This window comes from Megachile rotundata, chromosome 14 (assembly GCF_050947335.1).
Source record: "Megachile rotundata isolate GNS110a chromosome 14, iyMegRotu1, whole genome shotgun sequence".
In the NCBI taxonomy this organism is placed as follows: Eukaryota; Metazoa; Arthropoda; class Insecta; order Hymenoptera; family Megachilidae; genus Megachile; species Megachile rotundata.
Window position 1 is genome coordinate 8,773,213 of NC_134996.1, and position 17,388 is coordinate 8,790,600.

The 17,388-nt window shown below is 31.4% G+C and overlaps 2 protein-coding genes across 2 annotated transcripts; both read left to right on the forward strand.

The window, feature by feature from the left end:
* Positions 1-12: 12 nt before the first annotated feature.
* On the forward strand, positions 13-4,142 carry Cnb (centriole duplication and spindle assembly protein centrobin). The gene is made up of 8 exons (XM_003704836.3): positions 13-1,750; positions 1,821-1,929; positions 2,021-2,713; positions 2,782-3,008; positions 3,080-3,282; positions 3,342-3,604; positions 3,690-3,848; positions 3,915-4,142. Exons 1-8 carry the CDS (start codon positions 330-332, stop codon positions 4,002-4,004), a joined length of 3,165 nt encoding a protein of 1,054 aa, XP_003704884.2. The 5' UTR covers positions 13-329; the 3' UTR covers positions 4,005-4,142.
* A 3,280-nt stretch (positions 4,143-7,422) lies between these two features.
* On the forward strand, positions 7,423-16,908 carry Karl (lipocalin/cytosolic fatty acid-binding protein Karl). Its single transcript, XM_003704837.3, has 4 exons — positions 7,423-7,706; positions 13,277-13,505; positions 15,248-15,419; positions 15,529-16,908. Exons 1-4 carry the CDS (start codon positions 7,548-7,550, stop codon positions 15,686-15,688), a joined length of 720 nt encoding a protein of 239 aa, XP_003704885.1. The 5' UTR covers positions 7,423-7,547; the 3' UTR covers positions 15,689-16,908.
* Positions 16,909-17,388: the final 480 nt, after the last annotated feature.

Below are 17,388 nucleotides of genomic sequence, written 5' to 3' on the forward strand. Positions count from 1 at the left end.
TATGGTAGCGATGCAACCCTTTAAAGTATGTACGTTTGTTTGTTTGGTTAGTTCAGAAGTTTTTTAAATTCTGTTTGTTATAATGTAATTTATAAGTGGAGAAGGGAACATGATAAACTGCTGTTCAGGAGTATTCATAAAGTGTTTATATTTTTAAGGCTTATATTCAGTCTAGTAATTTTAAATGATAAAAACAGTGAGTAAAATTTTGTTTACATGACTCACTTTTTGGAGGGGCTGTGTAAATATGGTGTAAATATTTTGGTGTACATTTGGTGAATGCAGTATTGGATTTAACTTGCTTTGATGAAGGGAAACATAAATGGATAATGAGCGATTCTGATGATACAGATGTTTTGCTCCTAATTCCGCCTGACCTCTTCCTCGTACCGTCATCTTCAGAGTCTGACGTTAGCTCTGATCAACTGAACACAGACTATAGTAAAAGATCTGGAGTGATATCAGAACTTGTGGAGCATATGCAGTCATTGGAAAACAGAATCTCTGCTATTGAATCCAAAGATAATAGTTTAGACGCTACTTTGCTAAACAATTCGTTGGATTCGAAAATTCAAAACACTTTGGGTGCCAAGCTCAGGCAGACATTACCTAGAACTAGGTTCTCTGTAGGCCAGAGTTCTAGTTTACAGAATACACCTGTAAAACCCTGTCAATCCTTATCTGTTCCAACAACTCCTAATTCATTATCAAATCATATTAATTTCCATCAGAATGATGTGAAGTCAGAGGGTCATTTTTCTATGGCTATTGGTACTAACGCGACTAACACTAACGAGCACAGTAAGAGTAAGCATGAGCCTGTAATGTCCCAATCCTCTGTGGTGGTATCTTCTGCTGCTTGCAATGTGGGTTTCCCGCATGTTACTTTTTCCAGAAGGGAACCGTATTCTTATTCAGACAATTGTACAAGTACAAATAATATGTACGTTAAACCTTCTAATCAATTGCATTCAATGCCATCTACCTCAACTTTGTTCAGCGCAACGGAACAGCCACATTCGTCATATTCTAAAAGTAGTATACAAGAAATGGAACTCTTCGAAGTTGATGAACTGCTTCAAGAAATGGAAGCTACTGAATTAGAGTTATTGAAAAGAATCAATAGGGTATCAATGCATAAAGGTGTTAAGGAACAAAACGGTGTATTATCGTCTAATCAAAATGACGATAATTCTAGATGCAGTAATTTTAATAGCATTAGTAGACATCCTATTAGTAGGAAGTTGGAATTTGAGTCAAGAGATTCAAGTCAGTATCATGACTTTCTGTCAAGTTTACCTCAAAAAAAATATTCTGAAGCTTTTCCTGATATATCCTTACCATGTGATAATTCATTCCAATCGAATGAGACTGATAAAATGATCTCAGCATTCAAACCATGGGAACAGAATACCCAGAAATCGTTTTCAAAGACTGGAGAAATAGAAAATACGAGAGACTTAAAGAACATAAGTAGTGTTAGTAAGTCAGTTACAAAAGCAACTCCTGGGAAAAAGCAAGAAATAGTTACTGAACAGGCTACAACATCAGATGCCTCATTACATAATGAATTAACAAAATGTAACACTGCAACTGCAACAACAAGTACAGAATTTAATTTACAACATTTACCACAAACATATCAAACTTCTGAACAGAATGGGAATGTAAGACATATGAAAGAATCAAGTGATGGTCCATTTGTTAAAAGTATTTGCCATGCTTCAACAAATACAGAATTTTTCCCAAGGTATTTCCATCAAATTGTCAAGTGTTTAAAATTAGCGACATAACAATTTCATTTTTTTTTTTTGTGGTAGGAAATCCCAACGACTTTTATCATTATCTGATTTCTGGGACAATAATGGTACTAAGTCACAAGAAGAAATTCGTAGAATTAAATTAGAAGAAGAAAAATTTCGTCGGGAGGTATGTATTTAGGCTAACGCGTTAGTTCCGATATTATTTTTTTAAATAAAATGATACAGTCAACAGTATGAATATTTATGATACTTTATAGCATTGTGAACACTTAATTCAAGAGCTTCAGAAACGATTGTTAGAACAGCAGGAGAAGGTTGCTGTAGCACTTAGAGTAGATAATGAAAAGAATGAATTGATAGCCCAATTTCACAATGCCTGGTCTAAATTAAAACAGCGCGTTTATGTGTTAGAAAGTGAATACAATGCTTTGCAAACAAATCTTAAGCATGTGACAGAGAAACATCAGTTAGAAGTTTCAGAATTTCAATCACAAATTAAACGTTCTGAAGGTGAATTGTCAAAGGCTCTAGATTTAGCTGCAGGTTACAAAGAAAAGAATGACACAGCAATGAAAGAAAGGGTAGATTTATTAAAGAGTCATGCTGATGAATTAGAGACATACAAATCATTTGTGCAAGAAGCAGAAAACAGATATGAACAGCTAAAAGTAGAATATAATAAATTATCAGATAGAAGTCAACAGACTGAAGAAGTATTAAAGAATCTTCAGCAAGAGTTAGGTAAAGAGAGATTAAAGGGTGGAGAAGTTAGAAATGAAATGGATGTTATCCATAAAGCTTTGGATACTTGTGAAGCTGAACTAATGGTTCTCAGACAAGAAAAAGAAAATTTACAGTTGAAGTTAAAAGAAGAAAATAATCGAAATGCCATTCTAGAACAAAAAAATATTTCACTGCTTTCATTGCTTGATGATGCTAAGAAGGCAGAGGTAATACATTGATTAGAATTGTCTTTAAATGTCGAATATTGATTTGTTAGTGATATTCTTGATTCCAGAAATTAGCTAAGGATGAAGCGAAAACGCTTGAGGTAGAACAAGAAAAACTTAGGTCAGAATTACAAGAAATCTATCAGAAGCAAGTTGATGAAGTAGTAAAAGTAAAGCTACAGGAATTCCAAACCCAACTTGATACAGCTGAATCAGAATTTCTTGAGGAATTAAAAACTAGACAGCAAGTTATTGCTGAATGTGCAGCTAGGAAAATTAAAGATATCATAGATAAGTATGTTGAGATTCTTTTAAAATATTATTTTATCAACTTAAGGCAAATATGTATATGAGAAATGTATTCAGGCATCAATTAGAAATCAATTTATTAGAGGAGAAACATAAAGAAGAGAAACGATTATGTGAGCTTCAGTTAGCTGAAGCTTTACAGAAATCAAGTATGTTAGAAACACAATTGAATTGTCAACGTGCCACTAAGTCTCAACTTGCAGAGCAGCTTCATTCTGTGATGCAAAAGCAATGGCAGAAGGCTTTACAAATTATATCAGGTAAAATTACTACTTTCTAATTGCTCTTTGTGGTGTATATAACCTTTGATATTTTATAGGCGGTAACATGGAAAATTTAACACCGCTACAAAAAATTCACGCTGAACGATTGTTCGAGTATAAAGGTCCAAAAAAGTCTGAATCAATGCCAAATTGTTGTACAAAACTCTCTCAAGAACCAATAAGATTGACAACGCAGATGTCCGATGTAAAAAATTTTCACGATTATAATGGAAGTATGAGTAGCATGACGCCAATCGATGATACTCCCTTAACTAGTAGAAAAGAATCGAAAGATGATCTCAGAAAATATATAAAAATGGTAATTTATTTTTATAAATATTTAATGGTTAGGTTAGCTTTACTTGATGGTTATGTAAAAATTTCTTTGAATAAATATTTTATAGATCGCCGAATTACAGCAATCAAAGGAAGAATTTTCAAAGATCAGAGAAAATATTTCAAGTCCGCCTATAGTTTGCAGAGAAGTTCCACGAAAACATTATTTAAAACAGGAGTCAAGCATAAAGGACGAAGACAGTATTACATGGCAGCCTGTATCAGATGTAAATTTCTCGTCAAACTTATTTTAATCTTAATGTGATTTCAATATTACTTCTGTTTGATTTCAGGCGACTCATGACACTAGTGAATATATACCAATCCCTCAAAAACTGTTTAACAAAGGGGATCAACAAAAAGTTAAACCGCCATGGAAATGACGAGATATCAGTAATTTGATAAACGATATTGGTATCGATGAAGTTGATTGCGTCCAACCAATGTATTTAGCTAGCCATAATTAAGATATATGCAACAAATATTTTCTACTTTTAATAAATAAATTTTATACAAGATTATTCTTTTGGTCTATTTTGTGTGAATAAAAAATTATGCGCGATAACTTTTTCTCCTTTCTCTAACTTCATTATCGCGTTATTTTACTCGGACTGTTATCTCATAGAGGAAAAGGATGTTCGATAAAGAAGCAGAGTAATAGATAATGTGCGTATCTGTTTCTTCAGATTAGTGTTAATTTATGTACATTTGCTTGGAATTGGTTCGAATGACGCTATTATTTTTGATGATAAGCTCTTCTAAAAAATTCTAAGAACATTATAATATGAAAGTAAAATACCTTTAAAAAATTTCATTTTGACCTACTAGAACTTGTGGACTTTGGAATTAATTTTGGGACAAGATTAGAAATTTTGGAACATTGGAATATTTGTTTGAAACAAATATGGCAGCACAGTTAGTTTTAGTAATCTCAAAGATAGTCATCGAATCTGAAAACCATTAGTCATCAAGTCAGGAGCGTGCGAAAGCTTAAAGGATTATCTGGAAATGAGTAAGACGTTTATTGTTACATTGTGTACTATGTCTCATTACTTTCCTTACTTGGAAACAAATCATGTTTCAAGCACAGACATGGCTCTGGAAGTTTTCCCTGTAACGTGGTGTGAGTTGTGTGTGAGGAGACATTTATAGTAGGTACTGTATCATGTACCGTGAATCACGAAGATGACCAAATCACTCATTTCGGACACGTTTCCGGTTGGACGAGAGGGTATGTCGAAGATATTCACAGAACTGTTACTGAATTGTTTATCGACGTTTCTTGAATGGTAATTGCGGGGGGAGTGGAACATGACGTACTGGAGTTAAACGTGCATATCAATTGTCAATGTGTATGTTAATTACGGCACGTTTATCAAGATAAAAATTAAGTGTTACCATTATTTTGTACGTTTAGTGCATGCAAACATTTTGATGTCTTCTTGTGATATATATTTTTAAAATAATTGACTAAATATTAAAATTCGATAGTCAATATTTTAATCAATTGTATTTGTTATTTAATATGTAAGATATTATGAACTTGTTTGTATATTAAATAAAAATTTGGTATGTTTTAATATTAATATTAAGGATAATTAAAATATTATAATGATGGTTCAAGTTATTTGCAAAATCTGTATTTTGTATATAATTAAAACAAGTGAAATTGTAATTTATTGATGCTTAGATTTTTATTATTTTAGTAAAATAATTCCATCAGTAAATTACTGATAACCCAAATATTCTATCAAATCAATATTGCATCGTTCCAATTAAAGCTTGAGATATTTAATTAAAAAATTTTTATTTTGATCACAAATTTTTTAATAAATATCTGATAGCGTTAAATCTCCACAATTTAAATACGTAATAATTAAACGAAATAACTTACAGAAATTTTAGTTTTTAAACATTAGCTTATAAATTAGAAGAGTAACATTTATCGTATGTAAACTCAATCTTTTGTTCAGCTCAATTTCCATCAAAATCTGTAAGTTTTTGTTAGAACGATGTAAGTATTAACTACCGATCTTTCAAATTTAAACTGAATTCAACACATGTTGAAACAGCTGACGTTCTATAAAAACGAAGATTAAAGTACAACTCCCAAATGGTTTTACTAAAATAAACAGAATCTGTTTCCGAATCTCTCCCGCAGTTTCTACAATTTCGCAAAGGATCAGCTTCAATCTAGTCGAGTTTCAGACCATCCATTAACTAACCCATAACAGAAATACAAGTGTATTCTTTGTTAGATATATTCAGTAACAAGATACGTATTATAACATGTTAAATTATTTATTCATGTTATTAAACATGCTAGTTCCATTTATTTAATCTGCAACTGATAAGTATTATAAATTCGTTTTGACGAAATGTAATTTAACTCTTAGGGTTCGACGAGGTAATAGCGGATCTATGTATACATTCGAAACTTTAAAATGATATTAAAGTCGATAAGTATATGTTTATTTAGAAATTTGACGCTTTATATTGTTTAGATGTTACTTCGAATTTTTTGCAGCCATTGATTTTGAGATTTATTTTGTCACTGCTATTTTTTGAATTCTATATGTGCTTTATGTGATAGTATAACATATGTGATATGTTCTATGTGATAGTATAACATATGTGATATGTTCTATGTGATACATCACATATGTGATATGTTCTGTGTGATTCATCACATATGTGATATGTTATAAGTGATGCTGTCACATTTTTATATATGTAATATGTGACATTATTGCATATGTGAAGTTTTTTATGTGACACTATCTCATATGTGATATTTAATATGTGGTATTATGACGTATGTAATATTTATTACTTGATATTTCATTTGTGACTTTATTACATATGTGAAGTTTTGTATTTGACATTATCACATATGTGATATTTAGTATGTGGTACTCTCGTGTATGTAATACTTATTATGTGATGTTTCATATGTGACACTACAACATATGTGAAGTTTTCTATATGACACTATAACATATATGAAGTTTTCTATATGACACTATAACATATGTGAAGTTTTCTATATGACACTACAACATATGTGATGGTTAACATGTGGTATTATCATGTATGCAATATTTATGACGTACTATTTCACACATGACACTACTACATATGTGATATTTTGTACGTGACACTATCACATATGTGACATATCCTACGTGATACTACTACAACTGTGATATTTACCATGTGACATTATCACATATGCAACACATATGAGATACTACTACATACATGGTATTTACTAAATGATTCTCTCACACATGTGATACGTACAATCTAATAATTCTGAACTATTACCTTTATTTCTATACAAGCTCTCGTCCAATTTATTACTTCTACAATTTATAATTCCTACAAAAATTAATTTTTTACCGTACAAAAATCATCCCTAAAAAATCTCCAGTTCGAAAAACCACGTCACATCCCTATGTTTCATCTGGCGTTTCTGGATCACCGTAAGACCAAGCCAGTCCGCGTTCATATTTACCTTGAAGGAGAGGCGTACACCGATGTTACATACAGGACTATAAAAATCCGCGAAGATGCGAGTAACGTGCAAGAGCAGGATAGGAGCGGTTTATAACAGTCGATGCCCTTCTTTAGCTGCGGCGACGATCACGCCTACGATCCTGGGCAAAGCTGGCGCCTGCCACGAGGATCCGTATGTGCGTCCCGCGGAACAAGTTGCCGATTGAAAACGAAAGAGCAGCAAGAATGCAAAGGGAGGAACGTGATAGTGACCACCCCCTCTTCGTTTGTGTAGATAGTAGTAGTCACGAGCGCGTCCTCTGTTCATTCTGTCCGGTCTCGGTGGCCTTTAGTCGGCCAGGCCTAAGCGAAGAAGTAAGAAGTTCCGCGTGTGCCAAGTGGCTAGAAGCTTGAATGCGACCGAGAGAATGCAGCCCGGAACGAGCTGTTCGAGATTCTGTTCGCTGATAGTGCCGCTACTGCTGCTGGCCTGTTTGATTGATGATACTGCCGGTACTTGGAAGAGGCGGGAGGACAAGACCAAGTGTCCCAAAGTAAAGGGCATACGGAATTTTGACATATCCGAGGTACGTGGCTGTATACGACGGTTCGATTATTGTTCACGGAGTGAAAGAACATTAGGGTACATGCTTTTGCGAAGGATGCTTTTAGAGGTGGACACTTTTTGAAGGACTTTGTGTACTAGAAAGTTTCATGAATTCGTTTGGAGAAAACGTAGGTATTTCATACTTTAAATATAAAATTGATATCTAGCTCTTTTGGTGTCCAGAGTTTGAGCTTGCTTTATTCGTGAATTGAGATCTAGTTATCACTCTAATTTTCAGTCCATAGTTATGGACAACATACTACATATATATATCTATGGATCACACTATGATCTAGTTATGCAAACACTATCATATTTGACTACGTCTATGAAACACTATATATTATATATTTATCTGAGGATAAATTATATATTTATCTGAGGATAACACTGTACACTATATCTATATATAACACGAATTGCTATATGCTTACTTATGGATCACATTGTACACTTACCTATGTACTTACACATACTCACATCTATAACTCACCTATCTATAACTTACAGTATATTTTTGCCTATGTATAACAGTATACACTGCTTATTTACCTATGAATGATACACTTCACTGTTCAGCATACAAAGTTAACTTCACCGTTAAGTTTGCAAACCATCGGTCCACGATGCTGAAGAAACAGATGTACTCAATTCGCGAACAAATATAGTTTCAAACAATTTTAGTGCGAAACTTATTTATATATAAATATGATAGTTATGATATTACTTTTTCATGAAACTTATTTAAATTTATATTTAAGTAGCTAATATTTAAATTGTTAAATAGTTTCGAGAATTTAATTTTTGTTATTCAGTGATGTTCAGTCTTGAACCTTATTTGTTATTGTCTGATTTATATAGTATGTACAAAAATTATTATACATTCTTCATCATTGAATTTTTGCAATTTGATCCAACATCAAGTTTCTACGACGTATTTCACAAACGTGTATTTAGTCAAAATGTTTTTGTAATGTAATGAATTCGAAACCTGATGTGTGGATGAAACACAGATGACGAAATAAATGGACTGAGATAAAACCTTGAAAACCTTGAGATTTAAAAGTTCGGAGATAAGGTCTCATGTTATAAGAGATTCATAAGACAGTTTCCTACATTAGATATTCAAATATGACGTGGATATAAAATATCCAATTGACAGAGTAATAATTATATTATCAAAGATGGAGGTACGAGTGTTTGAAGGGTGTAAATTTTGATACATTTGAGATATGTAAATGAGAACTTTTCAGTATGGTTTAATAGACAGGTAGGTGAAGTTAACAGTTTAGAATTAAAATGTGACATTGATGGAAATACTTCATTGACAGTGTAATTATACTGACATAATTGATGATTTGAGATACTGAGTGGTTCAAAGTGAAGGGGATTTTGATATATTGGAGATACGTGTGTGTGATGTTCGATTATTGTTTAGTAGTGTAATGGGCAAGTGATGTGCCCGATGAAGAGCTCAAGGGCACCTGCGTGCATGCTGCGTGCAGAGAATGACATGTGGGACAAAGAAGAATTCTAGTTCTTGAGATTGTTAATATTTCAGCTGAGATATTTTGTCATTTGGTAATTTGGTAATTTGGTAATTTGATAATTTGGTAATTTGGTAATTTGTAAATTTGGTAATTTGTGAATTTGGTAATTTGTGAATTTGGTAATTTGTGAATTTGGTAATTTGTGAATTTGGTAATTTGTGAATTTGGTAATTTGTGAATTTGGTAATTTGGTAATTTGGTAATTTGGTAATTTGGTAATTTGGTAATTTGGTAATTTGGTAATTTGGTAATTTGGTAATTTGTCAATTTGGTAATTTGACAATTTGGTAATTTGACAATTTGGTAATTTGTGAATTTGGTAGTTAGACAATTTGGTAGTTAGACAATTTGGTAATTTGTCAATTTGGTAATTAGACAGTTTGGTAATTTGTCAATTTAGTAATTTGTGAATTTAGTAATTTGTCAATTTTGTAATTTGTCAATTTAGTAATTTGTCATTTCGGTAATTTGTGAATTTGTGAATTTGGTAATTTGTCAATTTGGTAATTTGTGAATTTGTGAATTTGGTAATTTGTCAATTTTGTTGAAGACAGAAATCAGTATTAAAATTTATATACTTGAAGAATTGAAAATCCTAAGAAATTTCTGAACCTCCAACTTCCAAATTTACCAAATTCCCTAACTCTCAACCCTCCCTATCCCCAAATTCCCCACAAATTGAATTTCGTTCTAAAATAAAAACAAACTCATAAACTCAATTCACAAACTCTTACTTTACATCATATTCCCAAAATCAACATAAAATTGGCAAAGCATCAAAACCATTAAACTAAACAAAACCACATATATTAAAAAATAATTGCCAAAGTCAACAAAGTCTTAACCCAACACACCTTATTAAATAATACTTTACGACAATATTAAACGTTCTATATTACTTCGCATATTTGCAATCAGAACCTGAATCTGCCTTAATTGTTGGGTCAAAATCGTTCGACATCTAGTTACGTATCTCTCGTTGATATTCCGATTTCACAAATAGACGATCACGATGGATTTCCGATCAATATGCACGCTGAATATATAATAATAATTTGGTGTAGCGCAATCGGTGCGCGTTTGTTGAACACGCCTAGGTTGTGTACTAACACGATAACAGAAATTACAATTTCCTCCTCGCTTTGCGACACAATTTTCGTTATAACAACGTGAAAGATGCATTGTGTGTACATAACGTGTCCATATGACAGTTTCACAGTTGCAATTATGAAATACAGTGACGTGTTAGGACCCTTAGGTACCCTACGCACATCAAATCTCACAACATGACGTTTCTAAGAGAAGTTAGTCAATTTTTACTTAAGCATAATTTTATTTAGGTACAGAAGTTAATACAAGTAATTTAAAATTACTGAAAATATTTTATTTTTCCGAAGAAAAGAATTTTTAAGTCTCACAAAGCTTTCTAGTACTTTGTAGTGCTTTATAGTACCATAATTGTTAGTTCAAGTACATTTTAATAAATATAAAATACAAAATAAAACTTTTGGAAGATTTTCAAATTATCAAATTGTCTAATTATCAAATTGACAAATTACTAAATTGTCAAATTACAAAATTGACAAATTACAAAATCGACAAATTACCAAATTGTCAAATTACAAAATTGAGAAATTACAAAATTACCAAATTACCAAATTGACAAATTACCAAATTACCAAATTGACAAATTACCAAATTACCAAATTACCAAATTACCAAATTACCAAATTACCAAATTACCAAATTACCAAATTACCAAATTTCCAAATTGTCTAATTACCAAATTTCCAAATTACCAGATTTCCAAATTGTCTAATTACCAAATTGACAAATTACCAAATTACCAAATTACCAAATTTCCAAATTGTCTAATTACCAAATTGACAAATTACCAAATTACCAAATTACCAAATTACCAAATTACCAAATTGACAAATTACCAAATTACCAAATTACCAAATTACCAAATTACCAAATTACCAAGTTACCAAATTACCAAATTGTCTAATTACCAAATTGACAAATTACCAAATTACCAAATTACCCAATCTCCAAATTACCAAATTACCAAATTACCCAATTTCCAAATTGTCTAATTACCAAATTGACAAATTACCAAATTACCAAATTACCAAATTACCAAATTTCCAAATTACCAAATTACCAAATTACCAAATTACCAAATTACCAAATTTCCAAATTGTCTAATTACCAAATTTCCAAATTGTCTGTGTTCCCTTTCCCTTATTCTTCTCAAACATGTCTTCATTCAATAACTGTAATTACATAAGTAATATTGAAATTTATTATCATAGATTTCATAGAAAAATACTAGCGTAATATTTCAGCAATGACAAACTATTTATTTCACAAATATTAGTATGTCACTAATTGAAAAGATGTATTTAACGTAGTTTGAGGTTATGGTTCCAGCGTGTGGGACAACGGGTCGCATAAAATATCGCGAGTCTTCTTTCAAAGAAGGCCTGCAGGCGATTTATTTTTAGGTCTTTATGCGTGTTTAAGGGAAAGCTATTTCGGACTTGTACCTTGCATGCATATAAAACTAGTTGCTTCTATCGAATATGTTCTTCGCTCGCGTGTTGCATTTTGATATTGTTATCCTATTGACCTTCGTGATTTATTGTCTTCCGATAATGATGTCACTAATTCATTCATCGTATTGAATCATTCATCTGCTTCCTATAATTACCTACTGTTATCTTCGGTATGTTGATTGTCAATAATACATTGTGACTATGATCTATTGAGGACCTAATAGAAAAATCGATCAATAATATTGTTATATGTATTTGGTGGATTGGGGAATTCAGGGGTAGTGAATTAGGGAATATCATTAGTAAATTATGACAATATTAATATTTAGGAAGGTTATTAATAATATTGCTGATAAATAAATACTGTTAATAATAATTTTTCTCTTTCTCAATTATTATTAATATTAATAATGTTAAAAACTTAAAGAGTAGTAGTAATAATTTTTAAAAATTATTAATAGTATTTTAACAGTATTTTTTTCAGTAAATGTGTAATAATTCAAACTAAAACATCAATTATTATTAAGAAGTTAACAATTTTTCTAACTGTACAATGCATCAATTTAATTTTAATTTGCAAGCATTTTAGACATTTACAATGCTCTCTTAAACTGATATCTTTAATGTATATTCATATGTATTTTTATAAATCAATAAAAATGATTTTGTGTACATAAATTTGTTTCTAAAATTATAACTGACAATGTTTACGATCATTAAGTTTCGATAGGAAAATAAAATGGAACCGATAACCTATGGTTGCTTATGTAACACCTATTTTTAGTGTGATTTCGGATACAGTCATGTAAATCGTGAACGATGGTGCTCAAACCTCTTTGATCTTATGACTGCATTGCTATATTTTATGACTGTTTGAACATCATGTCGAATTACTTCACCTAATTTTTTCTAGTTAAATAATTAAATTATTAGAGTTAATATCTCTAACTTACAAGCATCCTCAACGCTTATCATTGCTTCCTCCGATTACTCTGCTCAATTTCTCCCAATTAAATCATTCTCTTGGAACTGATATTTATAATTCATAAACATCCGTGCGTACAGTCGTTTTATTTGATTAATTTATTTCCTGCCAATTAAATTGTATTCTTTGAATTTACACTTGCGGTGTATTAAACGTTTACATGTGTAAATATAAACTTATATTTAACTTAAATTATTTACATATGTACATATTATATTATATTATAGTTACATATGTATATTCTTGTCTTAAATAAAAAGTAAAAATATAACCAAGCACCGAATGTCTACTAAAACGTAAGCTTGTTAATCTGAGGACAGCAAAACATATATAGAACGAACTTCGATTAACGTTTCAACGCGAACAACAAGAATACCAATCGCGACCAGTTACACGGATTAGCAATGAAGGTACGCTCTGTGCCAGGGTAATAAATTGCTTGTATTTCTTGCAGTTCCTCGGATCGTGGTATATAGTGCAGTATTATGCAAGTTCAGAAGAAGCCCTCGCTTACAGATGCATGCGTGCTGAATTATCACTTTCGTCCGACAGCACGGAAGTTACCATGAATTTCACTTACAGTTTCACCGACGATCCGATCAACGAACAGCTAGTTGGTAATATTACTTGGAAGATACCATCAACGGAGTTACCTGCTCATTGGGTGCACGCTGAGTATCCTTGTGAGTATCGTGAACATTTCACTTTTGTTGAGGGTCAAGATCAAGAAGTTACTGATCAATTACTGATGTCAATTTACAAGGTTAACTCAAATGTTTATTGTGTATTTGTATATTCATATATTATGCGAATGATACCATAGATTTTGGGGAAAAATATTTATTTCAAATTGTGGAATTAAGTCTTTGCTGTGTAATATGACGCACTCATGACGCACACAGTTTTGATCTTCCTTAATCTTCCAAAATTCCAACCCTCCAAAGTTCCAATCTTTCAAAGTTCTAACATTCCAAAGTTCCAACTTCTGATAGTTCCAACTTTCCAAGGATTCAACTCTTCAAAGTTTCAACCCTCCAAAGTTCCAATCTTTCAAAATTCCAACCCTTCAAAGTTTCAACCCTCCAAAATTCCAATCTTTCAAAGTTCCAACCCTCTAAAGTTCCAATCTTTTAAAATTGCAACCCTTCAAAATTCCAATCTTTTCAAATTCCAACCCTTCAAAGTTCCAACCCTCCAAAGTTCCAATCTTTCTAAGTTCCAACCCTTCAAAGTTCCAATCTTTTTAAGTTCCAACCCTCCAAAGTTCCAATCTTTTAAAATTCCAATCCTTCAAAGTTCCAACCCTCCAAAATTCCAATCTTTCAAAGTTCCAACCCTTCAAAGTTCCAATCTTTTAAAATTGCAACCCTTCAAAATTCCAATCTTTTCAAATTCCAACCCTTCAAAGTTCCAACCCTCCAAAGTTCCAATCTTTCTAAGTTCCAACCCTTCAAAGTTCCAATCTTTTAAGATTCCAACCCTTCAAAGTTCCAACCTCTGATAGTCCTAACCTTGTAAGGATCCAACCTTCCAAAGTTCCAATCATCCAAAGTTCTAACCTTCCAAAGTTTCAATTTCTGATAGTCCCAACCTTCCAAGGATCCACCCTTCCAAAGTTCCAACCTCCCAAAGTCCCACCCATGCAATGTTTCAACCTTCCAAAGTACTCATCTTCTAAAGTTTGAATCATCCGAAGGTTCAATCTTTCAAAGTTCCAACCTTCCACTGTTCCAACTTTCCAAAGTCCCAACCTTCCCTATGTTCCAACCTTCAAAAGTCTCAACCTTGCAAAATTCTAACCTTCCAAAGTCCCCACTTTCCAAAGTTTGAATCACCCAAAGTTTCAACTGTCCAATGTCCCAACGTTCCTGAATTCCAATTTTTGAAAGTCCTAACCATTGCACATTTCGATCATTCTAAATTCGATCATTCAACCTTCTTAACTTTCAATCTTCCCAATTCCAAAGCTACGAATATTCAAAATTTCTAAAACGAAAGCTCCAAATTTTGAAACGTACATCTTCTCAAAACTTCGAATCACCTTATTCCAAAGCTTCCACCTCCAAATGATAGTCGGCGAACGTCTCGAGAGTGAGTGAGATAGTGCTACATGCGTTCAACAGCTGTTATTGTTATTACTATTCTTATTTTCCGAAATGTACCTAGAAGTGTTCCCTGTGTGGAGCTTCTTTTACTTTGTGTCACGCGCCATTTTGTAAGTTAGGTTAGGTCTCCAAGTATAATTTTTGAGACCTCTCACTCTTCAATGATCATTGAAATTTTTCTTATAATCCTTCGGGAAACATTCCTCAGGCGTTAATAAAATAAAAGGACAAAAGTTCAAAATACTTAAATGTTAACCAACAAGCTTTACTCCAAACAAGATTTACAAAGTACGGGTTAATCGAATTTCTTTATTTTACAGACGAGGGTGTATACAACACGTACGTCCTAGATTCAGATTATAAATCATGGGCATTGCTCATGCACTGCGCCGAGCAGAGCAAAAGTCCCAGATATTTGTCAAGTTTTATTATGAGTCGAGAGCCAAGTCTCGGAGTTAACGTTATTTCGTATCTTCGCGAGAAATTACCCAGGTGAGTAACAACCGTAATCCCATTTCGTTTTCTGTATAGAACATCTGCTGCACCTACGTGAGAATTTAATTAACGAGAATGTATTTAACGTTATTTCATTGCTTCGAAGGTACGATATCGACCTGGAGTACATGTTCCCCATGGACCAGAACCAATGCAATCAAACGGATACTTCGGAAATGGATATGCTGATACCACCATCGGTGTTGGCTCGAAAAAATAATTCTGGGAGGAAACATCCTTTAAAGAGGAAGCATCGACATGTTTAATTCGGCAGATTTTCAATATTCGAATAATCTATTAAATATTTCTTTTTATAATAACGTCGCAAAGTTTAGTTACAAAATTCTTGAAAAATTAAAAATTTTGGTTTTCAATTTGTATGATTCTAGGAGAAGTCATTTATCGCTTGAAGTATAGTTATTAATTGTAAGTTTTGATGATTTGTATATTCTGTACATTTTCTTACGAACGCAATGAAATTTCTTACTTTTTATAATTTTGTATTCTTCTGTTTATAAATGAAACATTGTCAAGATTGAACTGAAATTAATAACTTCTGGCACAGATACAAAAGATAATTACATATATATTTTTTCGATATATCACCGTTTGGCACTGAAATAAATATCACAATAAATATAACAATAAAATCAAAGTGTAAAAGTACTTTGTGATTTTCTATAAATTTGTATTAATTTTTGCATTTTGAGTTTTATGTAGAAAATTTAACACACAGTGCAATAATGGTACCTTATTTATCTAGAGTACGTGTCTGATAAGTTGTCACGTGAGTCGATAGAATCTGCATTGTTTCTGACTGCCAACTTATCAGATATGTATAATATATATTTATATTTTCACATATTGTACATATAATATTCTTCATGTATGTATGTTTATTTAGTTCAAATAATTATTCTTTGATTTATATGTAGCATTTCTTTTTGACGAATTAATGAAATATTGCAAGTTCTAACATTTTTTAACTGTGATCGTTTTGTTTACTATTTAGCATAGAACTTACTATGTGTTGTCAGTGAATTGTCGTAATTTGTGGAGGATTGAAATGTCTGTTGTAAAATGTTTTCTCGTACATACATTTTGAAAAAGATATTCAATTTTTAATTAATAATAGTTGAATGTGTCTTGTCAGCAAGAAAAACAACACATTATTTATAATTATTACGAACATAAAAACAATTGTTTAGTTGGCACAATTATATACTAGTCTATTAAAACATTAAATATTCTATTATTATTTAAAATTTATTAGGAACAACTTGCATTATAAATAAATGCAAGATTAAATAAATACATTTGTGATCAAATTGTGTGAAAGTACACTGAAGTTTATGATTAAGATATGATTCATAATGTACTTAGTAATAAAGTTACAGAAGTAACAATTGTACATATTATTTTGTATTATAATGTTCATCAATGATTTAGCATTTTTGTAATCATGAATTAAATTTGATAAAAGTCACCTGTTTATTGTTCCTCTGTCAACCTTGATTATAAATTAAGTAATTAAAATATATTGTCTTTAATATACATTTTTTAATCTTCCAGTTTTTCAGTTTTTAATTTTTTATATTTTCAAACTTAATTTTCAGATTTTCAAGTTTTCAATCTTTCAGTTTTTCAAATTTGTAAGGTATCAAGCTTTTAATTTTTAAAATTATCAAGTTTTCAAATTTACAAGTTTACAAATTTACAAATTTGCATTTTTCAAATTTTCAATTATAAAAATTAAAAAATGAAAGAATTTCCTAATTCTCAAGTTCTTAAATTTTCAAAGCAATAAGCTTCCACATAATCAAATTCCCAAATTCTCCAAAAACAAATGTAAATTTGTAATACATTTGTAATATTTATAATTTATAAAATCATTTAAAAACTTTATAAGAGCATATGTTTTTAAATATTAATATTTATATAAATATTTTTGAGTAACCTTAAAAAT

Excerpts from the sequence above, each read along its gene's own strand:
- Cnb (XM_003704836.3), top strand. The coding sequence starts at position 330 with ATGAGCGATTCTGATGATACAGATGTTTTGCTCCTAATTCCGCCTGAC. Across the intron at positions 1,930-2,020 it reads AAGAAAAATTTCGTCGGGAG|CATTGTGAACACTTAATTCA; the intron begins GTATGTATTTAG and ends GATACTTTATAG. Across the intron at positions 2,714-2,781 it reads ATGATGCTAAGAAGGCAGAG|AAATTAGCTAAGGATGAAGC; the intron begins GTAATACATTGA and ends TCTTGATTCCAG.
- Karl (XM_003704837.3), top strand. The coding sequence starts at position 7,548 with ATGCAGCCCGGAACGAGCTGTTCGAGATTCTGTTCGCTGATAGTGCCG. Across the intron at positions 13,506-15,247 it reads GGTGCACGCTGAGTATCCTT|ACGAGGGTGTATACAACACG; the intron begins GTGAGTATCGTG and ends TTTATTTTACAG. Across the intron at positions 15,420-15,528 it reads CTTCGCGAGAAATTACCCAG|GTACGATATCGACCTGGAGT; the intron begins GTGAGTAACAAC and ends ATTGCTTCGAAG.